This window comes from Myxine glutinosa, chromosome 10 (genome assembly GCF_964187855.1).
Source record: "Myxine glutinosa chromosome 10, kmMyxGlut1.1, whole genome shotgun sequence".
Taxonomy (NCBI): Eukaryota; Metazoa; Chordata; class Myxini; order Myxiniformes; family Myxinidae; genus Myxine; species Myxine glutinosa.
This window is the reverse complement of record NC_136270.1, coordinates 67,615,437-67,639,750: the sequence shown is the minus strand read 5'-3', so window position 1 is coordinate 67,639,750 and position 24,314 is coordinate 67,615,437. Positions and strand designations below refer to the sequence as shown.

The following is a 24,314-nucleotide window of genomic DNA, read 5'->3' as shown; positions in this document are numbered from 1 at the left end:
TCCTTCATTTTTGAGACTTGTATATCACTATATTGTATTTACCTTGACTTTTGTCAGCAGTTAAACATGGCGTTCCTCCCACGTCGCGTCTTCACTCTGAGTACTATTTATCTCACTTTGCAGGCTATGAAAAGTACAACTCTATGAGAGCAGATGCTGCACTCTCTTTCCTCGAGAGGGTGGGCATGCCAGATCAGCAAGCGATTGCTGCAGAGCAGAGAGCGAGTGACTTTGCCGATGGGTACTTATGATGAGACACATGCTTTGCACACACGTGTTGATGGTATTTCACTCCTTTAGTAAAAATTCTGCTTTACGGAGGTTTGGAAGTGCACTGATTCCTTAGCATTGCTTCATTCATTTTGTGTGCAGCATGTGGCTGCTGGTTTGCATCATTGCTGGGAGCGTGGCTGTGCTGCTGATGCAGTGCCCCCTGCTGGTTAGGGCAGGGATTTTTAACTTGTTCATGGTGCCTGAGAATATTCGCCTGCTCTCTGCAATGGACACCGCGGGATCTTTAACATCCAACGACTAATGACGACAGACGGGACGCCCCAGTTTGACGTCCATCCGAAGGACGGCACACACATTGATGAACCACCCTGCCTGTGAAACACCGGATGACAGTTTTTAGCTGAGCTGAGATTCAAACCCAGGCAAGACAGCTTAGAGTATGCATACCTTCAGGCCATCCTCGCTGCCAGCCCCTAGCATTGCTTGAGATGACAGGAGATATGCATAGCATTTTTCATTTGATCATGAGTCGTGGCGAATTAAATGCACAACAACGGTGTCCAAATTTAATTGTTTATTGAAGAAAATCCCATTCCAAACAAAGGTCTACAGTGTATGCAAATTAGGAATAAATTGCGTAAAGGAAGAGAAAGGAATGGGATGATGGAGAAATGATATCAGTCTTGTGGATGGGAGTTGCGGTGGAAAGAATCAGAGGTTTGGCTATTTTTTCTTGCACGATATGCTCGGTACAATACGTTGAAATTGCTTTTCTTTTCTTTTTTTGTGCACAACCAAGTATATTGAATACAGATTTCTCATGTTTGTGCTCAAATATTGTTGCAGCTGTAAAAAAAAGGCCACCCACCTCTACCTGTGGTGTCTGTGCTTGGCATGAACAGCAAAAGGAATGCTCCTGCATTAAAACAGATTAGTCTCTGTGACTGTTTGTGTCGGAGCAGGAATACACAGCCAGTTTGTACTCCTATTGTGTCTAAGTGTCTTGGATAATCTTTCCCATATATTACATGCAGATGGGATTACATAAATGCATACATTATACGTCATTCTTAGGTAAAATGCCAGGGGCATAGAAAAGGCCCCTTTATAGAGGGTATGTCCCATGTGGCAAAGTATAGAAAATAAGTGACATTCCATAGCTTGTAGAAAATTCCAAACAATACAAAACAAGTGAATCCTCTTGGATTGCGCTGAGGTTCGGGCATGGAATTTCTAGGAGGAAGTATAATTTGTATGCAATGAAAGTACATGTAATATGGGATCGAGTAAGATCGAGTAAGCTTCACCAGTGCACGTGCGCGAATTTACGTCACGTCGGCAGCGAGAAGGCGTTCCCCAACACGAACCAATCAGGAACTGCCACGCCCACTTATATGATCTCAGAATTCCTGTGACAGGAATTAGCGTTACACTGGCTGGAAGTCATTCGCTAGAGGCGCTTCCTCAGCGCCAATAAGGAGCATTCAAAAAATCTCATGTGCATGCTGGACTACCCTTGTGTTCTGAGGAGGAACCAAGTAATGCTCTAGAAAAGTTCATATAAAGGGGCGCCAATTTGATTCATACAGCTGCATGAAGAAGTAAATGTATTTTCTTTGCCAGATGTAGGGCGCCCTTTTATATGAACCTATCTTGAGCATTAATTAGTTTAGGTTTAGGAGGACGGACGGACAGACACCAACATGAATTCGAGGGTTTTCTAAATAAAACTCAAGAATGCATAAACGGATGTTGCTGAAATTTGGAACATATTACCTCAACGTACAAAGCATTTACTTCTGAAATTTGCAGCCGATTTTGCCCAGTAGAAGCCAAGAAACGAATTTTCAGTCCCCATGTTAAAGCTGCATATAAATAAGCTGCATTGCATATAAGCATATATATATATTGCATATATATATATATGCATATATATTGCATATATATTGCATTATTGCATATATAAGCTGCATTGAAAAATGGCCTCTAAAGGTGGTTTTATGTTAAAGCTGCATATAGAGAAACGATCCCTTATATAAAGGGAGGGTGCTTTGCACCTCCCTTTGATCTAACCGCAGATCCCAGTTTTATGAGCCATGTTCTCAGGCAGTCTCGATTTTTATCTGTATCAAGCTATCTTATCTGTTTTCGTGTTTGTTTGTTTGTTTGTTTTTGGGGTGGGGGTTTTTGGTATACAGTGTCGAAGCCAATGAAAGTAACCGTAGAGCGAGAAAGGTGAGGAACGCATTATAACTGCAGGGTTGAGCGATAAAATGGAGGGAGATTTGGAGAAATAAGGAATGTGTGGAAGAATGAGGGAAACAGAAAGACTGGTGGTGATCAATATGGATAAAGCCACAAACTCTCAATTACAGAAGTAGAAGGAAAAACTGGAAACTCAGGAAGAGGTGGGCTTGGGGAGGGTTAATGGTGGAAGAAAATATAATGGTGTGGATGGGGGATTATCTGAGATGGTGGTGAATAGCAGTCTTAAAGCTTTGTAAGGAAGAGTGAGATTGAAAAGACTGAGGAAGTTGGTTCCACAGGTGGGGTAAAAGAGGAATGCAAGAGTAGAGTTGAGCAGTGAGATTTTGGGAGTTTCATGAAAAGGGGGTAACTGGCAGACCACGTGTGACCACAGAGTAGTCCGTGCATAGGTCACTTTCCAAGAGAAGGGGCCTTCGAACAAAGAAACTCCAACCTCACCCACTAAGTTTGCCATAGGTTAAAGCGGCTTTCGAGAGCAAACTGGTAATTAAGCTGAACAATAACTTGTTCCCAGATGCTGAAATGGACCCAGATTAGCAGTGGAAGCATCTGTGCTCGGTTCTTCTGGAAACAACTGTGCAAGTGGTTGGTTTCTCTGTAAGGAAGAACAAGGACCGGTTTCTACGAAAATGACTGAAATCCAAGGTCTGCTTCAAAAGAAACTTCTGTCATACAAAACTTCTTGCGAGACCTGGTAACCAATCTGTAAAAAGTGCTTGCATTGAGAGCCTGCAATGGCATACAAACCAATCTTCGAGCCATTCAAAACACAACTAGTGGCAAGTACTGGCAGAAAAGGCAGCTACGCAGATAGTGGCAAGATGAGATCTTTTTACGAGTCCTTGAAGACTGTTTGCGAACCGTTCCTCCAGATGCAGGCACCACTGCAATTCTTTGATGGCACAACCCTGCATACTGACAAATAAAATAAATAATAATAATTCCTTTCATGCCGTGAGGTGCGTAGGGCTGCCGAGGCAGTTTCCTGGACGGATCGCCACTCCAACACAGAATACTCCAATGCCTTATTACCACAGTTAGCTGGTGCTCATTTTGCTGATCTCAGAATGATGACAGGCCGAGTAAGCCCACCTGGTGTTGTTTCAACGGCACGGCAGGGGCTCAAACTCAAGCCACTAAGATCTTTAAGCCAGCCGAATTAGCAGTTAATCCCACACCAGGCTTATCCTGACAAAGGCCATCATTAATCGATGATCAGGAGCACTTTGAGAGCTGCTTGGAAAGATGGTGCAGGAAGCTTCAAAAGCGAGGATACCATGTCGGGAAACAACAAATCGGATGAACCCCTGTCCCACAAAGAGAATAATAGTGCTATTGAAATCACGCAAGGCCCCGGGAGTCGACGATATTCCAGCAGAGGTCTATAAGCTGGGGGGGGAGTGCACTTCTCGAGCCCAGAAAGGGCAGAGGGTGAAAAAACAAATGAGATAGAGAGAACATTAACCTGTGGAAGTGATGGTCCCAGAGACTCAGTTTCATTGTGGGAGATCCCATGGTTTCCATTTTTTTTGGTTTTCATGGTATCAAACTGAGCAGGGACACCAGCCCAGAGGGGAACGCAGTACTCCAAGGTGTGGATGAAGGCCTCATAGGTGGATAAGAGTTCAGGTTGCCAAGGAAGAACTTTTGAGTCCCAAATGTGTGAGTGACTGAATTTCTTCAAAAGCATTGTTAAGGAAGAACTTCAAGAGGATTGACCAAAGTATAAGCTGTGATTCAAGGTTCTTGTTGTACACAAGTCTGTTTCAGGTGTGGCTAATGCAGTTCAGGAATCTGCTATGTATTTCTGCAGATTAAGGAGAAAATGACCGTAATTATAGAAAATACTGACTTACTGGGGTTATCTGTATTCTCAGAGAGGTTTTGAAGCCTGCTTCCTTTTATGTTCCTAGGCCTGACTTTGACCGGGACGAAGGTGAAGACCCAGAGTATAAGCCAGCACGCCCCTACCGGGATGAGCTGGACTTGGAGGTGAGAATTTCTCCTTTCACCACATCAATTTGATCGTCAATGATGCTATATCAATGGCTTGTGTTGAAAATGTTATCTCCATTTTGATGGCTCTAGTCAACAGCGGTGGCCTTTTTGAATGTTTTCTCTTTATTTCAGTTTTTCTCATCATCGCCGTCGGATCTCAAATTTGGCCAGCCAGAAGGTGAGATTGCTGATTCTTTAGTGTGTTGTGCATTTGCTTTGGCCGGACGCAGGTCACATGCTGCTAATGTTTGACACTCTGTCCTAGACTTAAGTCTGGCATCCGGTGATGAGGGTGGAAAGATGCATTGGCCTCCGGCATCTGCACTGACAACACGCCTACGCCGTATTGTGACTGCGTACCAACGCTCTTACAAGCTGCAGCAAATGAGACTCCAGGCTGTCAACAAAGGCGACCGCCGTCGCCGGCGTAACGAAGATGCTGTACGTGCGCGCGAGGTAGCCAAGACTGAGAGGAGGCAGAGGTAAGATACCATGAACTATTTTTGCCTTCTAAATTAGAAATATTAATTATGTTTTTTATCTGTGGTTCTTTGTTGTTTGTAGTTTAGTACACCTGTTCTTTTATTTTGTTTTATTCATTTATTTTGTCTTAGTTTTCTCTACCTTCATATGCAGCACATGGTTGTGGATAGCATAATTGACTGCAAAAACCAGGAAATTATCATTTATTAAGTGTGCCCGAGATCTTTAACGTGCACCAATCAGTGCTAGAAGATGGGATGCCCAGTTTAATGTCAGTCCGAGGGATGGTGCACATTGATGAATTACACTGCCTGCAAAACTTCAGAATGACAGTTCATAGCCAGGCTGATATTTGAACTCTGCATGCGGGACAGATCAGGCAAGTGCGTGTGCCTCTCGGCTATCTTGCCAGCCCTCCTTTGTCTACCTAATGATTGTGGCTCTTGAAGTGACGTTTCATGGTTATCTTTTTGTCAGGGCCATTTTTGTCTTCACAAAATTGAGCCTCGTAGAAGAGCTAGGGGGATTGAGGATATGAACTGACATTAGGGCATTGGGGAAGGAATTGGACATAAGCAAGGGAATGAATGAGTAGGAAAGTTGGAAGAGAGGATGAGAGGAAATGCTGCAACGTCATCTCAGAGGGTTGGATTCGGTTGGTTTAATGGGGTTAAAAAAGGCTGTGGGCATGGACGCCAGCTTTGCTTCATGATCAGCCCTGATAGTGAAGCTTACATGTTGGGAAAACCTCTTCTAGTAGCTGACCATATAAATAGAGTGGCTTAATTTGAACATCCTAACAGTGGTACAGGTTGTGACTGAGATTTTCCAGCATTGAATGACATGTTCCATTAATCAGATCATCTCATCGATTGTAGATCAACAGAGAGTGATATAACTGCAGTCTGCAAAAAAAGAAGAGATTATTTTCTAAAACATCGGAGAGATCTTTCTTGTGGATGACGAACAAGACTGGACCCACGACACTGCTTTGGTAGCCATTCAGCATCCACTGAAAGAGGAGAGGGTTCCATTAATAGCACCATGCTGACTGCACGACTGAAGGAAGTGAGATATCCATGAATGAAAGCGGCCTTCCATGCCACAGGCAAAGAGCTTGGCAAACAGAGCATTGTGCCTGATGGTGTTGTGCAGAGTTAGCACCAGAGGTTCGTCAATTATGAGATTGTTTTTTTTGTTTGTTTTTTTTTGGCTCAAAATTCGTTGATTATATACTTTCTATCCAAATTTTCTGAGGCTTTGCTTTTTTGTTGAGAATTGCCACGATGTGTGTATTTGGTTGGTTTTTTGGGGAGGGATTTGGAGAGCTAGGGTTTTACCACAAGCATATTTATTGGAGGGTCACTGCTTTGTTTTCTCTGGAGTTTTGGAGGATGGCATTTACAGAATTCCAACAGAATGGGAATTACCAAAATGGGAACTGCCATCAGGGCGATTTAAATCATCACAGCAATTTGGCAGGTAATTGAAGATCGTTTTAAAAGAGAAGAGAACCAAGGTGGAGCAAAAATGCATCCTTTGACAATATGACAGAAGAGTGAGAGAAATTTAACAAATGACCTTGGATATCATACAATTTTGTTTGTATTTATAAACTGAATTCCAGAGCATATGTTTAACAGTTCAGCAAGAACTTGCTCTATCTTTCTCTTTTTCAAGTTGATGCCAAACTTCATGTGGACTCTCATTCAGAAAAACTAGCATACTGTGTGTGACACGAGATCTCCCTATCTTGGTCAATCTCTTAACCCAAAGAAAGAAGTAAAACTGATGGTGGTGAATTACAACACATTCTGTGATATTGGAGAATGTTTTACACTTTATGCGGATGAAATCTCATTGTGTATCAGTAAAGATGTTGTGTTGAGGATACTCGCTGTTTTCAAAAGCTTTGGGTATGGGCAAGTCAAGTTATTTATTTATTTGCTTATTCTGAATTGCCCTGAAGTTCATCTCTGCTTGACAATTCTATGTTGGGAGACACCAGTTCACCTTTACCTCTTTGACGCCATGAAGTAACCTATTTAAAATGTGATTTTGGGGATGGCCTAACCGCATTTTGAAAATAATTCACCAAATGTCTGTCTGTCTGTTCGAAAGTACCGTAAAAACTGCTGAACCGATCGCAAACATATTTTGGGTGGGTAATCCTGGGACCCCTTGGAGTAAAATAGGCGATTTAGTTTTCCAAATTTCAGCTTTGGTCTCCAGCATTCTCAGGTTTGGACTCCCGCATAACATTCGCGTTCGCATAACGTTCATTGTGACGATCTTCTTACTATAATTCCCCAAATGTCCGGCTGTCTGTCTGTTCGAAGGTACCGTAAAAACTGCTCAACCGATCGCAAAGATATTTTGAGTGGGTAATCCTGGGATCTCCAGGAGTAAAATAGGCTATTTAGTTTTCCAAATTTCAGCTTTGGTCTCCAGCATTCTCAGGTTTGGACTCCGGCATAACATTCGCGTTCGCATAATGTTCATTGTGACGATATTCTCATTGTGACGATGTATGTGTTCACGGTAGTGTTTGACGTGATGGTGTGAATGTAATTTCGTAATGTTTTTCGTTTCGTAATCCTTTAATGAACGTTTAATGTTTAATGAATGTTTAATGTTTAATGAACGCTTAATGCCCTTCGATGTCTGGGGTCGCACGCGCGCTACACTGGACGGGCCAGCGTGTACCTTGCCCTTTGCCGTCAGGCTCGGGTAAACCGCTGAGCCCCATCCGTGATTGGGACTGGGGCCTGAGACAGTGTCCCACGAACGAGGAATTCCCATTAAGTGCGAGTCATCAGCTCGCATTGATTAAGTCCCTGCCCTTTGAACACACCGTCGTCGCTACTACCGATCGGACGGTTTGGTGAGATCCTCGGATCAGCCCCTGCACGGGCCATTCTCGGCTCGTTTTGAAAATATAATAAAGAAATAAAATGAAGCAAATCACCAATTTTTATCGAAATTCCAAATGGAATTTTGAAGTGATGAACAAAGGGTATTTTTTTTTTAATCTCTTTGATCCCACAAGGACCCGTTTAAAATTTGAGTTTGAAAATGGCTTGGAAAGAAAATCGAGTGGAGGGAACCTTTCTGCCAAATTTGGTGACTTTTCCACCATTGGTTAAAGAAAAAGTTTTTAAAAGTGTCAACAGAGATGGACAATGCATTGAAATTGATGGTTGGGGAAAGTGAATGAAGGCAGTCGGACAGAGACATACAGACACAGAGACGGACGGACAGACTGATGGAAACGGACGCACACACAGACCGAGACTGAGACAGTGGCAAAGACACACACAGACAGACAATATAAATTAATAAGGCAATCTATTTTGGTCTATTTTTATCTATCTATGTGTGGTCTATTTTTATTTTATTTATTTTTAACTCACTCATGTTTTTGTTTGAGCTGTGTGTTCCTGTCTGTTTCTCGCTTCGGTTCTCATTTATATTCTCGTTAATTTTAAGTACCCTTGTCACACATGGGAAGATGAATAACGATTGTGAAAAGTTGTGCTGAGACAGTCTCACATTTTTTTTATTTTTTTTGTATACAAGATCGAGGCTCGTGAAAGAGCTAACATTGATCACACAAAAAGTCAAACCGACACAAACCAACACATAAAACACAAAATAAGGGGAGCGGTAGACAAGATGGGGAGAGAGGGCGAAGGACACAAACACAACATTTGAGAGCAGGAACATCGAGAGAATTGTGGGAGGGAGAGGGCTTAGGGGGAGGTGCGAGAGGTATAAAACATATCGACACTTTTTTTTTTTTTTTTTTGTATACAAGATCGAGGCTTGTGAAAGAGCTAACATTAATCACACTGAAAGACAAACCGACACATAAAACATATAACATGGGGAGCGGTAGACAAGATGGGGCGAGAGGGGGAGGAACACAAAGACAACATCTGAGAGCAGGGACATCGAGAGATCTGTGGGAGGGAGAGGGCTTTGGGGGGGGGGGGGCATGGGAAGGGAGGGTGGGAGAGGTATAAAACATATGGACACTGCCGGGACTTCCAGGAAAGAAGTTGGAATTTCAAACAAGGTGTATCTGGGGTGAATTAGTGGGGGTAGAAAAGATCAAGGTTTTGGATGGGGAAAGATAAGAGATGGTGGTGAACAGCTGTTTTAAAGACCTGGAGGGAGGAGTGGGATTGAAGGGAGTGTGGGAGTTTGTTCCAGAGGCGAGATAAAAGAGGAATGAAAGAGTGAAGGTGAGCAGAGAGCCGAGATTTCGGCAGTTTAACCATCAGAGGGTTGCTGGCAGATCTTGTGCGACCTGCAGGAATATTTGGGGGACAAAGCACAGAGAGAGCTTGGGGAGCAATGCCGGAGAGGAGTTGTTAGAAGATAGAACGACCACCTACCTGTCTGCGGTGAGTGAGTGAAAGGCCCTCGGAGATAGCTTCATCACGGGAGATTCCAATGATTCTGAAAGCTTTGGTTTCAACAACGTGAAGCCGAGCTAGGTGTGAGGCAGGAGCACCGGCCCATAGGGGAGAACAGTATTCCATTGAGCTGCGGATGAAAGCCTTGTATGTGGTGAGGAGCTCAGGTGTGCCGAGGAAGGACTTTGCACAACGGAGGATGCCCAGTCGGCGACTGGCTTTGGAGGCCAGCTTGGAAATGTGGTTTTCCCAAGAAAGATCATGGCAGATAGTGAGACCCAAAAGCTTGAGCGACAGAACTTCTTGGAGAGGATTGTTGAGAAAGTAGATGGGAGGGTTGTCCAGTCGATCTTTTCGGAGAGACATAGTAAGAGTGTGACATTTGTCAGGATTGAAAGACATGTTCCACTTGTTTGACCAGTCTGTGATTTTGTCCAGGTCTTCAGAGAGTGAGGAGGCTGCAGACTGCCGATCTGAGGGAAGAGGAATGGAGCGGCAGAGAGTGGAGTCATCAGCAAAGAGATAGAGAGGATTTTCCAGAGAGTCGGAGAGATCATTGATAAAGACCAGAAAAAGCACTGGGCCCAGAACACTGCCTTGGGGAACTCCAGCCTGAACAGGAAGGGGAGATGAGAGAAATCCATTCAGGGCCACACGTTGTCTACGACCAGAGAGAAGAAGAGGAAGGGTCTGTAGTTGCAAGCCATGCATGCAGATTTCCATGGATACCATAGGAGGAGAGTTTGGTGAGCGGAGCTGGGTGCCAGACCGTATCGAAGGCACGTGATATGTCAAGGGAGACGGCTCTGATTTCCTGTTTGGCATTGAGGACCTCCATCCATTGTTGAGACAGCAGAAGCAGCATGTCCAGAGTAGAATGACCTGGTCTGAATACAAATTGATGATCGGAGATCAAGCCATTGGAGAAGAGTAAGGATTTGATATCCGAAGCAATGATGGATTCCATGACTTTGCTGATAATTGGGAGCAGGCTGATTGGTCTGTAGTTGCAAGGATCTGTTTTTGCACCTTTTTTGTGTAAAGCGGTAATGTTTGCTGATTTCCAGGATGCTGGCAGATGACCTTGAGCAAAAGAGAGGGTGAAAAGAACAGAGAGAGGGTGAGATAGAGCGGAAGAGCAGGATTTTAGGACCCGTGGGCTGATGCCGTCTGGTCCAGTTGCAGAATCAGAGTCGATGTTTGACAAAAACTTCTCCACCTTGTCAGGAGAGAAGGACACAGAGTCCAGGAGCAGTTGGGTTCGACTGGGTAAGGTGGGAACAGAGAGAGATGGGTTTGGGACACAAGATTTTTAGGCAAACACAGAGTTGAGGCATTCGGCTTTGTCACGTGCGTTGTCCACTGTGTAGCCATTTGAGGTAAGGGATGGGATGGAGGGGGAACAAACACCAGAAACGGATTTGACCAGACGCCACCAGGATTTGGAGGAAGGAGACAGGTTTGAGAGTTCATTCTTGAGTGTGGAGAGATAGTGCTTCCTGGCACTCCTGAGGGTAGACACACACTTGTTCCGGGCTTGGTGGAAGGAACTGAGATTGCGTTCAGTTGGATTTGCCTTCCAAGAGGCAAAGGCAAGTTGTTTCAGGGCAACTGCCTCACCACAAGATTCAGTGTACCATGGACGGGAGGAAGGGTAAGACAATTGAAGGCGAGATGGGATAAATCTGTGCATGAGAGAGATCAGTTTGCTTTGGAAGAATTCCCAGGAAGAATTGATGTCAGAGGCAGTGGAGATGGGAGACCAGTCCAGATGATTGATGGCTGCTTGAAGACCGTGCCAGTCGGCATCAATGAAATGCCAGACTCGGCGACGCTGAGGAGGCTCTCTGAGAATGGCCAGAGAGATGTCCACTTTAACAAGCACATGATCAGATGAACCGATTGGGGCAGAAGAAGAGCAGCAGACATTAGCAGGGAAGTTTGTCATAACCAAGTCTAGAAGAGAAGATACACCATTGGCTGAGATCCGGGTAGGGAAATTGACAGATTGTGTCAATCCCAGTGAGTCGCAGAAGTCCTTTGCTGAGGTGCCATGGCTGGTGAGAGATGAATCCACACCCAGCCAGCTGGCATGATGATAGTTGAAGTCGCCACATATGAGGAAGAGAGATTTGGGATGAGTGGATAGAAGTTGGTCCATGTTGTCAGACAGTGAAATGTAAATGGAGTCATCACTGTTTGGAGGAGGGTACAGAACACATATGAACAAAAGGTGGGAGCGGAGAGGAAGCCGTAGCCAGAGGTACTCCTGGGGGTGAGGTGGAGAGAGGGGGAGTGCAAGGAGAGTGAGGAAGAGAGTTTTTGTAAAAGATAGCCACACCACCACCAGGATGTGGCTCATGTCTATCATACCGGAGGAGGGAGTAACCAGGAAGAGATATTAAGGAATCAGAGACATCTTGAAGGAGGAAAGTTTCTGATAAGCAGATCAAGTCTGGATTGTCAGAAGCAACCTGTATGGAGAGATCAGTCAGGTTTGAGCGAAGGCCCTGGATGTTTGAGGTCCATACTGAAAATGAAGAGAGAGGGGGAGCATCGGGTACAGGACAGGGGAGGGGAGATGTCGGGTAAGATGAAGGATGAGAGGGGGAGGTAGGGAGAGCAGTTGATAGTGTGTCAGAGATTACAGAAGACTTACAAGAAAAGGAAGGATGAGGAGAACGAAACGTTTGATGGTGAAGGGATGAGGCACAGTGAGGGGTTGTTTGAGGGGGGGCAGAGGAAAGTAGAAGGTTGGGGGAGGTGGAGGTATGAGATAGAAGGGTGACGAAGTGGTGAGGAGGCAGCTTTGAGGAGGAGGAGGAGGGGGGAGGGAGAATTGGAGAGGAATGGTATGGGAGGAGATTTGAATGGGAGGGGTTGGGGGGGAGTTTTGAAGGGGAGGAGTGAGGGGGGAGTTTAGGAGGGGAGGGGCAAGGGGGGAGTTTAGGAGGGGAGGGGCAAGGGGGGAGTTTAGGAGGGGAGGGGCAAGGGGGGAGTTTCGGAGTGGAGGGGCAAGGGGGGAGTTTAGGAGTGTAGGGGCAAGGGGGGGGATTTGGAGGGGAGGGGCAAGAGGGGAGTTTAGAAAGTGGATGATTAATGAAAGACGAACATTGATAACAAATTGGGTTTATTGTGATTTTCAAGTTAGCAATACGATTAAGAACGATGGAGGAAGGATGGAAAGAATGTGAATTTAGAGCATGCAGTGATTTAGAGTTATAAGGGATTGAATTAATTTTTTTGGAAGTGGAATGATTTGGAGAGGAAATTGAAAGAAGCCTTTTAAATATGAAGAAAAACAGCGTGTTGTAATATACCACTGAATAAAACACTGAAGGGGAAAGTTTAAACATATTTAAATAATATTTAAACAGAACCGTGAACAATCTTAAATGCACAAAATTCCGACGGTGGGAGGGCCGAGAGGGACCACCACGAGTCACGTGAACAGAGCAAAAGGTGGATGGCAAGGAGATAATGGGGGCGGGGCGAACAGCACACCTGGACAGAAGTACAGGATGAGACAACAGCACACGTGGAGAAAGGAAAAATAAATGTTTTTGGTTATTTATTTATTTATTTTTTGTTTTTTTTTGGGGGGGGGGGGGGGTGGGGATTTAAAACGTCAGACAAAGAGTATTATTTTCGGGGTAGAAGGGAAAAATCTAAGAGCCAAGCAAAACACGAAGTAGGGGACTTAAGTTAGCAAACAACGACGGGGGCTCAAGGCCGCACACGAGGAGCAGAACACGATTAATTACAGTATTTGCCAGACGGTATTTAAAATGTTAGACAAGTGGTCGATGTTCGGGGAAGTTAGGGGGAGAAGAGAAAATCTAAGAAATAAGCAATACAGCGAAGGAAAGAACTTAAATTCACAGAACACCTTTGGGGGTAGGGAAGCCGAGAGAAACCAGGCCGCGCACGCGGTGGGACAGAAAATGATTAAATTATACAAAAGTTTGCAAGAATTGCAAATTAACACCAACAAGAAAACACACTGCAACACATGCACAATAAAAAACGAGTAGAAATTGACGAAGACACGAATGGAAAAAATACTATAACTTTGCTGCCGTGCAGAGGTCGAAGACGCTTCCTTGCTCCAGGGACCGGAGACTTCCAGGAAAGACTTCCAGGAAAGACCAGAGATTTCCACTGCAAGGACTTCCAGGAAAGAAGTTGGAATTTCGAAAAAGTGTATCTGGGGTGAATTAGCGGGGGTAGAAAAGATCAAGGTTTTGGATGGGGGAAGATGAGAGATGGTGGTGAACAGCTGTTTTAAAGACCTGGAGGGAGGGGTGGGATTGAAGGGAGTGGGGAGTTTGTTCCAGAGGCGGGAAAAAAGGGGAATAAAAGAGTGAAGGTGAGCAGAGAGCCTAGATTTTGGCAGTTTAACCATAAGAGGGTTGCTGGCAGATCTTGTGCGAACTGTAGGAATATTTGGGGGCCAGAGCACAGAGAGAGAGCTGGGGGAGCAAGGCCAGAGAGGAGTCGGTAGAAGACAGAAAGACCATCAACCTGCCTGCGGTGAGTGAATGAAAGGCCCTCGGAGTTAGCTTCATCGCAGGAGATTCCAATGATTCTGAAAGCTTTCGTTTCAACAGCATGAAGTCGAGTTAGCTGGGGGAGCATCCCAGAGGGGGGAACAGTATTCCATTGAGCTGCGGATGAAAGCCTTGTATGTGGTGAAGAGCTCAGGTATGCCAAGGAAAGACTTCGCATGACGGAGGATGCCCAGTCGGCGACTGGCTTTGGAGGCCAGCTTGGAAATGTGGTTTTCCCAAGAAAGATCATGGCCGATAGCGAGACCCAAAAGCTTGAGCGACAGAACTTCTAGGAGAGGATTGTTCAGAAAGTAGATGGGAGGGTTTTCCAGTCTGTCTTTTCGGAGAGACATCGTAAGAGTGTGAGATTTGTCAGGATTGAAAGACATGTTCCACTTGTTTGATCAGTCTGTGATTTTGTCCAGGTCTGCAGAGAGTGAGGACGCTGCAGACTGCCGATCTGAGGGATGAAGATTGGAGCGGCAGAGAGTGGAGTCATCAGCAAAGAGATAGAGAGGGTTCTCCAGAGAGTCGGAGAGATCATTGATGAAGACCAGAAAAAGCCCAGGGCCCAGAACACTACCTTGGGGAACTCCAGCCAGAACAGGAAGGGGCGATGAGAGAAATCCATTCAGGGCCACACGTTGACTACGACCAGTGAGGTAGTCCACAACCCAAGCGTGGAGATTTCCATGGATACCATAGGAGGAGAGTTTGGTAAGCAGAGCTGGGTGCCAGACCATATCGAAGGCATGTGATATGTCAAGTGAGACAGCTCTGATTTCCTGTTTGGCATTGAGGACCTCCATCCATTGTTGAGACAGCAGAAGCAACATGTCCAGAGTAGAATGACCTGGTCTGAATCCAAATTGATGATCAGAGATCAAGCCATTGGAGAAGAAGAAGGATTTGATATCCAAAGCAATGATGGATTCCATGACTTTGCTGATAATTGGGAGCAGGCTGATTGGTCTGTAGTTGCAAGGATCTGTTTTTGCACATTTTTTGTGCAAAGCGGTAATGTTTGCTGATTTCCAAGATGCTGGCAGATGAACCTGAGCAAAAGAGAGGGTGAAAAGAACAGAGAGAGGGTGAGATGGAGTGGCAGAGCAGGATTTTAGGACCCATGGGCTGATGCCGTCTGGTCCAGTTGCAGAATCAGAGTCGATGTTTGACAAAAACGTCTCCACCTTGTCAGGAGAGAAGGACACAGAGTCCAGGAGCAGTTGGGTTTGACTGGGTAAGGTGGGAACAAAGAGAGATGGGTTTCGGACACAAGATTTTGAGGCAAACACAGAGTTGAGGCATTCGGCTTTGTGACGTGCGCTGTCAACTGTGTAGCCATTTGAGGTGAGGGAGGGGATGGAGTTGGAACAAACACCAGAAACGGATTTGACCAGATGCCACCAGGATTTGGAGGAAGGAGACAGGTTTGAGAGTTCATTCTTGAGTGTGAAGAGATAGTGCTTCCTGGCACTCCTGAGGGTAGACACACACTTGTTCCGAGCTTGGTGGAAGGAACTGAGATTGCCTTCAGTTGGATTTGCCTTCCAAGAGGCATAGGCAAGTTGTTTCAGCGCAACTGCCTCACCACAAGATTCAGTGTATCATGGACGGGAAGAAGGGTAAGACAACTGAAGACGAGATGGGATAAATCTGTGCATAAGAGAGAGCAATTTGCTTTGGAAGAATTCCCAGGAAGAATTGATGTCAGAGGCAGTTGAGATGGGAGACCAGTCCAGATGATTGATGGCTGCTTGAAGACCGTACCACTCAGCCTGAGTGAAATGCCTGACTCGTCGGCGCTGAGGAGACTCTCTGAGAATGGCCAGAGAGATGTCCACTTTAACAAGCACATGATCAGAAGAACCGATTGGAGCAGAAGAAGAGCAGCAGACATTTGCAGGGAAGTTTGTCATAACCATGTCTAGAAGAGAAGATACTCCATTGACTGAGATCCGGGTCGGGAAATTGACAGATTGTGTCAGTCCCAATGAGTCACAGAAGTCCTTTGCTGAGGTGCCATGGCTGGTGAGAGAGGAACCCACACCCAGCCAGCTGGCATGATGACAGTTGAAGTCGCCACATATGAGGAAGAGAGAGATGGGATGAGTTGATAGAAGTTGGTCCATGTTGTCAGAAAGCGACATGTAAATGGAGTCATCACTGTTTGGAGGACGGTACAGAACACATATGAACAAAAGGTGGGAGCGGAGAGGAAGCCGTAGCCAGAGGTACTCCTGGGGGTGGGGTGGAGAGAGGACAGTGCAAGGAGAGTGAGGAAGAGACTTTTTGATAAAGATAGCAACCCCACCTCCAGGATGAGGCTCAGGTCTATCATACCGGAGGAGGGAGTAACGAGGAAGAGATATTAAGGAATCGGAGACATCTTGAAGGAGGAAAGTTTCTGTTAAGCAGATCAAGTCTGGATTGTCAGAAGCAACCTGAATGGACAGATCAATCAGGTTTGAGCGAAGGCCCCGGATGTTTGAGGTCCATATCGTTAATGAGGAGAGAGGGGAGTATCGGGTGCAGGAGAGGGGAGGGGTAGGGTCAGATGAAGGATGAGAGGTGGAGGTAGGAAGAGCAGTTGATAGTGTGTCAGAGAATACAGAAGAGTTACAAGAAAGGGAAGGATGAGGAGGACAAAGGGTTTGATGGTGATTGGATGAGGCACAATGAGGGGTTCTTTGAGGGGGGGCAGAGGAAAGTAGAAGGTTGGGGGAGGTGGAGGTTTGAGATAGAAGGGAGATGAAGTGGAGAGGAGGCAGCTTTGAGAAGGAGGTGGGAGGGGGGAGAATTGGAGAGGGATGGTATGGGGGGAGATTTGAAGGGGAGGGGTAGGGGGGGAGTTTTGAAGGGGAGGAGTTAGGGGTTAGTTTTGGAGGGGAGGGGCAAAGGGGGAGTTTTGGAGGGGAGGGGCAAGGGGGGAGTTTTGGAGGGGAGGGGCAAGGGGGGAGTTTTGGAGGGGAGGGGGAAGATTTGGAGTGGGGGGGCAAGGGGGGAGTTTAGAAAGTGGATGATTAATGAAAGACGAACATTGATAACAAATTGGGTTTATTGTGATTTTCAAGTTAGAGATCCGTTTAAGAACGATGGAGGAGGGGTGGAATGAATTTGAATCTAGAGCATGTCGTGATTTAGAATTATAAGAGATTGAATATTTTTTTGAAATGGAATGAGTTGGAGAGGAAATTGAAAAAAGCCTTTTAAATAGGAAGAAAAACAGCCTGTTGTAATATACCACTGAATAAAACACTGCAGGGGAAAGTTTAAACATATTTCAACAGAACCGTGAAGAACAATCTAATATTCACAAAAATACCAACGGGGAGAGGAAGCTAGACGGACAACCACGAGTCACGTGGACAGGGCAAAAGGTGTCAGCAAAAGGAACAGGGCAAAACAGATCTGGGGAATGGTTGTTATGAAAATGGCGTGAAAATGGGGGTGAAACACGTGGTCGCAGAACGAACGAAAAGAAGGAAATGTTATTTATTTATTTATTTTTCGTTAAGAATTTAAACAAGGAAGTGCAGGGTGAAAAGACTGAGAGAACGAGAGTAGAAGGACCACAATCGACCGCTGAGAGAAAACAAAGCCTCCAGGTAGGAAGCTTAAAGAACAACAACAAGGCCGCAATATATCGCGGCACGAAATACTCGACCACTCTATACAGGTATGAAAGATTAACACCGATAATCTTCCAAGGGACGCATTATAGGTACACAACACACGTAAGATAAATACAGTTTCGACAAAAATACAATTGTGAACAATTACTTAACTTCGAGCATGCCTGAAGGTCGTGGACAGCTTCGAAAAATCGTGACCTCCCCCGTGACCATCAAAATCAATCTGTCGCACTGTACCTTTCTCTCGATACCAATCTCTCGCTCGATACCTATCTCTCGCTCTATACTTATCTCTCGCTCTACACCTATCTCTTGCTCTGTGTCCATCTCACTGTGTCCATCTCTCGTTCTGTGTCCATCTCTCGTGCTGTCCATCTCTCAATCTATTTCTATCTTTCCTCTGTGGCTATCTCTCTTTCTGTACCTATCTCTCACTCTGTGTCCATCTCTCGCTCTGTGTCCATCTCTCGCTCTGTGTCCATCTCTCGCTCTGTGTCCATCTCTCGCTCTGTGTCCATCTCTCGCTCTGTGTCCATCTCTCGCTCTGTGTCCATCTCTCGCTCTGTGTCCATCTCTCGCTCTGTGTCCATCTCTCGCTCTGTGTCCATCTCTCGCTCTGTGTCCATCTCTCGCTCTGTGTCCATCTCTCGCTCTGTGTCCATCTCTCGCTCTGTGTCCATCTCTCGCTCTGTGTCCATCTCTCGCTCTGTGTCCATCTCTCGCTCTGTGTCCACCTCTCGCTCAGTGTCCACCTCTCGCTCAGTGTCCATCTCTCGCTCAGTGTCCATCTCTCGCTCAGTGTCCATCTCTCGCTCTGTGTCCATCTCTCGCTCTGTGTCCATCTCTCGCTCTGTGTCCATCTCTCGCTCTGTGTCCATCTCTCGCTCTGTGTCCATCTCTCGCTCTGTGTCCATCTCTCGCTCTGTGTCCATCTCTCGCGCTGTGTCCATCTATTGTGGTGGCCATCTCTTGTGCTGTGTCAATCTCTTGCGCTGTGGCCATCTCTCGATCTACATCTATCTCCCTTTACTCGGTTACTCCAACAATCAGAAACCTATTAAATTTAATGCATGTTTAAAATAATTTATCCATGGTTGTTAAAACTATGTTTTTGTGCGTGTTGCATGTAGATGCTGAAAGAAAAGTTTGGACACATGTCATTGTATACAGCCAGTAGTTTTATTTTAAAATTCCGTAAAAGTATGTTTGTGAGAGGACAAGTGAAAGTTTTCAAGTATTTTGGCTTTTAGATGAGTTGCATTTTGTGCTTTTTTTAATTTATTATTTATTTATTTATTTATTTATTTATATATTTATTTACTGTATAGCTTTTAGCCTCCGCCACCCAAGGTGGACGGAGGTTATGTTTTACTCTTGTTATATATACATAGCTTATTGCCTGACATTTCCCCTTCTCGTTAGTTCTTTTAAACAGTGGTGTTCCTGGCAGGTGGACAAGGAGAGAGGAAGCAGATTTCTATAGAGTGGTGTCAACATATGGAGTGGAGTTTGACCATCTGCATGGCTGCTATGACTGGTCACGCTTCCGGGACTTCGCACGGCTGGACAAGAAAACAGACGAGAGCCTCACCAAGTACCTTCAGGCTTTCCTAGCCATGTGCCGCCGAGTGTGCCACTTGCCCCCACAAGACAGTGATGGTGAGCACACCTCATGTTTTCATCTTCTTCTTTCATATGCAGCACATGGCTGCAGGTGGCATCATTTACTGTGGGTGCATCTGTGGCTCTGATGCAGTGCCCCGTGTAGGTTAGAGCAGGAATTTGTCATTTGTTCATGAATTTGGTGATAGCTCGCCTTCTCCTTGTGAAGGACATTGTGGGATCTTTATCGTCCACCAACTGATGCTTACAGATGGGGTGTCCATTTTAACGTCCATCCGAGTGGCGGGGAACACAGGTTGATGAATCACCCGAGATAACAGTTTATAGCTGGGCTGAGATTCAAACCCAGGTTAAGCAGCTCAGGCGATTGTGCATACATCTTGGCTATCCTGCCAGCCCACCTCGTCTTGTCATTTTAAATGTTGCATCAAATGGTGTTCATTTTTGATGTCCACTCACTTGCATTAATAATTAATTATTCATGCAATTGCAGTTATTTCTGGCTGTTATTACTGTTCATTGCATTGTTAAAGTTACCAAAACTTTGATTACTGTGCATAAAATAAAATGAGCATCATTTTGGAGCCAATGACCTCATAGGCTCCAATGATGGAAGAGCTTGTATATCGAGTTGAGAACTGCAGCTGCAGCTAGAGAACCGGTTTGTCTTTTCGTAGATCTGGTCGATCCAGGCCTCGACATTCAGCCCATCACTGAGGAGCGTGCGTCGCGCACTCTCTACCGCATTGAGCTCCTCCGTAAAGCGCGTGAACAGGTGCTGTCGCACCCTCAGCTTCATGAGCACCTTACACTGTGTCAGCCTTCCTATGAGCTGCCAGACTGGTGGGAGTGTGGCAGGCATGATGGGGAACTGTTGCGTGGTGTCGTGAAGCATGGTGTGAGCCGTACAGACTACCATATCCTCAACGACCGTTCGCTGTCTTTCCGCGAGTGTCAGCAGAAGTGAGTGTAACATTTCTGCTTTGTTTCAGCAGAAGTGAGGCAGTAAATAAAGAGAATGATGGATAGTGGTTTGCTACTTTTATTTTTCTTGACTATTACAACACTTTGTGTTTTTCTTTGCAGATATATCCAGAATCAGACATTGAATTCTCAAAATATTGCAAACCTCAGCCTGCATCAGTATCATCGGCCGCTTGAAGCCCAGGTGCAGCCGCAGGCCCAGGTTGCTCCGCAGGCCAAAGTTGCTCCGCAGGCCCAGGTGGCTCTGCCGGCCCAGGTGCAGCCGCAGGCCCAGGTGGCTCCGCCGGCCCAGGTGGCTTCGCCGGCCCAGGTGCAGCCGCAGGCCCTGGTGCAGTCGCAGGCCCTGGTGCAGCCGCAGGCCTTGGTGCAACTGCAGGCCCAGGTGCAGCCACAGGCCCTGGTGCAGCCGCAGCCCCAAGTGCAGCCGCAGGCCCTGTTGCAGACGCAGGCCCTGGTGCAGGCCCAGGTGCCGCCACAAGCCCTTGCGCAGCCGCAGGCCCAGGTGCAGCTGCAAGCCCAGATGCATTCCCCTCTGGTACCTGTGCCTTTGGACAAGGGCTGTACTACTTGTGACAACAGTGGCCAGCATGTTCCCAGACTAAAAGGCGCAGACCCCACATCCAGTTCTGAGTTTGTACTTCCAAATGAGACAGAAAATCTACAAAGGCACAGCCCTAAGTCTGAGGTTAAAGAAGAACCTACAAACTGCAGTGAAGCCGTTGAGAGTGCCTTGAAGGTTGAGTTGCATCCTCCCAGCCCTGCGGGCTTGCAAACAAGAGAAGTGATTGTAGAGTCTGCAAGTACGGAGCTGGAAACCAAGATAGCGGAAGAAGACTGTGAGGAAACGGACAGTGATGAAGAGAAATGGACCAGAGAATGTGCGTCTATTTGTGCTTGTTTTCATCAAAAAAAGATAATTTAGCTAAATATAGTCTTTATTTTTTGTTTGGAAAGTTACAATAGACATTGAGAATTTTAGAAGAGCTAATTTCTTGCTTTGAGACTAAGCACAATTGCTTATTTCCCCAGTGGTGTACAATAGACGTCTCCTTTTATACATAAACTTGCACTTTGCAATTGATGGATTGGTGGGTCATTATCTGAACTGCATGGCAAGGTCAAATAATAGTACTTTCTCTCATTAGCAATTAAAGTTGCATTGTCATGTTTCATTGGATGCCTCAAGTAGGTGCTGGAAATGTTGCCTCCCCGGTTGTTGACTCCAGGCATGACCAAGGGTGATGCCTGGCCTCCTGAGAGGGCTGAGGATGGTGAACTCTCTGTCCATGGCGTGCCAACGGAGACCATGTATACTTTTGCTTATTGGCCAAAGGTAATCAATTGCACAGTTTCAATATTTTCTCTCGAAAAAAGTGGCAATGGAACTGAATTATGATGGTTATTGTGTAAAGTGTACTGATGGTGCCGCTGTGCAACAGGACCGCGTCATGATTACAAGGCTAGATCACATATGTTACACGGTTCTCAATGGCAAGTGGCCATCATCACGTCGACATCAGTTTGACCTCCCGGGCCATCCATCAAACTTCACTCCGAGCAACACGAACAGCCCGTTGCCTAGTGACTCACCGGCGCAAAGCATGGATGACACAGCGCCGTCGCCCCAGGCTACAAAGGTGAAGAGGGACCTACAAGAGGAGAAGCATTTTGTTGTGAAAATCGACGACGTACGTTTGTTGCGTCCTTCGTGGATGTTTTCATGTTTAGAGGCTTCCACTCTTTCCACTGTTCTGTGAGCCTCACACTTGGGCCACCCTCTTGGCTTGATCATGATATGGGATGATTTTTGGGTGTTTTCACTAACTCGTGCTGTTCCTTGCAACAAATAAGCTCCTAACTACTCACAATTCTGGTTACCTTTGTTTTGGCTGCGAAAGTTTTTTTTAAATCTCTTTCCAAAAAGCCATCGCTGAGGGTGGTCCCATACCCCTTCCAAGCTTCCATTGTTGGAATCTTGGTAGTGGACATGGAACTGTCATTGTGTGTGTGTGTGTGTGTGTGTGTGTGTGTGTGTGTGTGTGTGTGTGTGTGTTGTGTGTTTGTGTGTGTGTGTGTGTGTGTTAGTGTGTGTGTTAGTGTGTGTGTTAGTGTTATATCGAAGTTTGCATGATGTTGTCAGGCTGCTGCCTTCTCCTATTGCTTTTGCTGCTGATGAGTTGTGTTGCTGTTTGCATGCTGCACTTATCTGGTGGCACATCTTCTGCTCTTGTCTAAGCTTACCGACACTATTTGAGGATCATAGTGCCTGCCTTTTCTAACTCACCATTGCTTCCTTGCGTCCTTATAGGAAGATGGTCTCAAAATGACTTTCCACAAACAGCGACCAAAACGAGGGCATGAAGACGACTCGTATGAAATGGGTGGTGGGGTTCAGCAGCAAGGCCTATTTGAGGCCTCCACAGCCGACGCTGCACCACGGCATTGGTCTGTGCTTTGTCCCGACACAGGCCCAGACTCTGCACTAGATCTCTCCTCCGCCGGGCCTGAGGGTGACAGCTCGACCTACTCATCTCGACCAACCACTCCACGGCAAGCCAGCAGCATGTTACAGGCAGCTGCAGCTGAAACATTGCGCTCTCGTCTGGATGCACTCCTGCAAGCCCGTGGAGCCGAGGCAAGCGGTGCACGACAGAGTACAGCCAACGGGACATTGGTTGAGGGTCAAGGGCCTGCCACCAAAAAGCGCCGAGGCCGCAAAAAGAATGTTGAAGGGTTTGACATGGCATTACTCACAAGGAAGGGATTGGTAAGTGATTGAGATTTTTACAATGCATTGCCTTGTGACTTTTTAAGTGAAAATGACCAGCTTAGCCTCCACCTCCTTCACTCATTGCCGTTGTATACAGAATTTTTTTTTTTGTGTACCAAGTCGAGGCTCGAATATGAGCTAACACAAATAACATCTAACAAAGGAAGCAGGAGACAAGAGGGGGAACAGAGAGTGAAGCACAATAACAGTAGGGAACAGGGACAACAGGAGTTCTGTGGGAGAGAGGGGGCTATGGCGGGGTACACGGGATAAATAACATGGACACTACAGGGGCTTTCAGGAAATAAAACAGTGAATTTGAAGGAGGTGGGTTTGGAGTGGATTAACGGGGGTAGAAAAGATTATGGTTTTGGATGGACGGAAAATATGAGATTGTGGTGAACAGCTGTTTTAAAGACCTGGAGGGAGGAGTGGGATTGAACAGAGTGTGGGAGTTTGTTCCAGAAGCAGGGGAAAAAAGAGGAGTGAAGGTGAGCAGAGAGTCTTGATTTTGGAAGTTTCACCAGAAGAGGGTTGCTGGCAGACCTTGTGCATCCTGCAGAAATATTGGGGGGGGGACAGAGCACAGACAGAACAGGGGGAGCAAGGCCGGAGAGGAGTCGGTAGAAGACAGAACGACCACCTACCTGCCTGCGGTGAGAAAATGAAAGGCCCTCGGAATCGGCTTCATCACGGGAGATTCCAATGATTCTGAAAGCTTTGGTTTCAACACCGTGAAGCCGAACAAGGTGTGAGGCAGGAGCACCGGCCCAGAGGGGAGAACAGTATTCCATCAAGCTGCTGATGAAAGCTTTGTATGTGGTGAGCAGCTCAGAGGTGCCAAGGAAGGACTTCGCATGACGAAGGATGTCCAGTCGGCGAGTAGCTTTGGAGGCCAGGTTGGAAATGTGGTTTTCCCAGGAAAAAATAATGGCAGATAGTGAGACCGAAAAGCTTGACTGACAGAACTTGTTCAAGAGGATTGTTAAGAAAGTAGATGGGAGGGTTTTCCATGCGGTCTTTTCAGAGAGACATCGTGAGAGTGAGAGATTTGTCAGGATTGAAAGACATGTTCCAAGTGTTTGATCAGCTTGTGATTTTTTTTCCAGGTCTGCAGAAAGTGAAGAGGATGCTGCCTGTTAATCTGAGGGATGAGAGATGGTATGGCAAAGGGTGATCTTTGATCAAGGTTTCCAAGATCAAGATTGATCAAGATCAAGGTATTGGCAAAGGGTGATTCGTGATATTGATCACCAGCAAAAAGATAGAGGATTTTCCAGAGTGTCGGAGAGATCATTGATGAAGATTAGAAAAAGCCCCGGGCCCAGAACACTGCCTTGAGGAACTC

General features: G+C 46.1%; 1 protein-coding gene across 9 annotated transcripts in view; it reads left to right on the top strand.

Annotated features, from left to right (window-relative positions):
- LOC137434125 (chromodomain-helicase-DNA-binding protein 9) overlaps window positions 1-24,314 on the top strand; it is a 353,801-nt gene that overhangs the window by 308,674 nt on the left and 20,813 nt on the right. For 6 of the 9 annotated variants that reach the window (XM_068126815.2, XM_068126822.2, XM_068126823.2 and 3 more), the window contains 10 exons: window positions 124-241; window positions 4,416-4,494; window positions 4,633-4,678; window positions 4,766-4,982; window positions 19,025-19,248; window positions 19,890-20,175; window positions 20,299-21,074; window positions 21,423-21,529; window positions 21,636-21,884; window positions 22,505-22,963. In XM_068126815.2, coding sequence (XP_067982916.2) covers window positions 124-241; window positions 4,416-4,494; window positions 4,633-4,678; window positions 4,766-4,982; window positions 19,025-19,248; window positions 19,890-20,175; window positions 20,299-21,074; window positions 21,423-21,529; window positions 21,636-21,884; window positions 22,505-22,963 — 2,561 coding nt within the window. The remainder of the gene's footprint in view (window positions 1-123; window positions 242-4,415; window positions 4,495-4,632; window positions 4,679-4,765; window positions 4,983-19,024; window positions 19,249-19,889; window positions 20,176-20,298; window positions 21,075-21,422; window positions 21,530-21,635; window positions 21,885-22,504; window positions 22,964-24,314) is intronic. The other 3 variants (XM_078785749.1, XM_068126819.2, XM_068126820.2) reach the window with 3 other exon arrangements.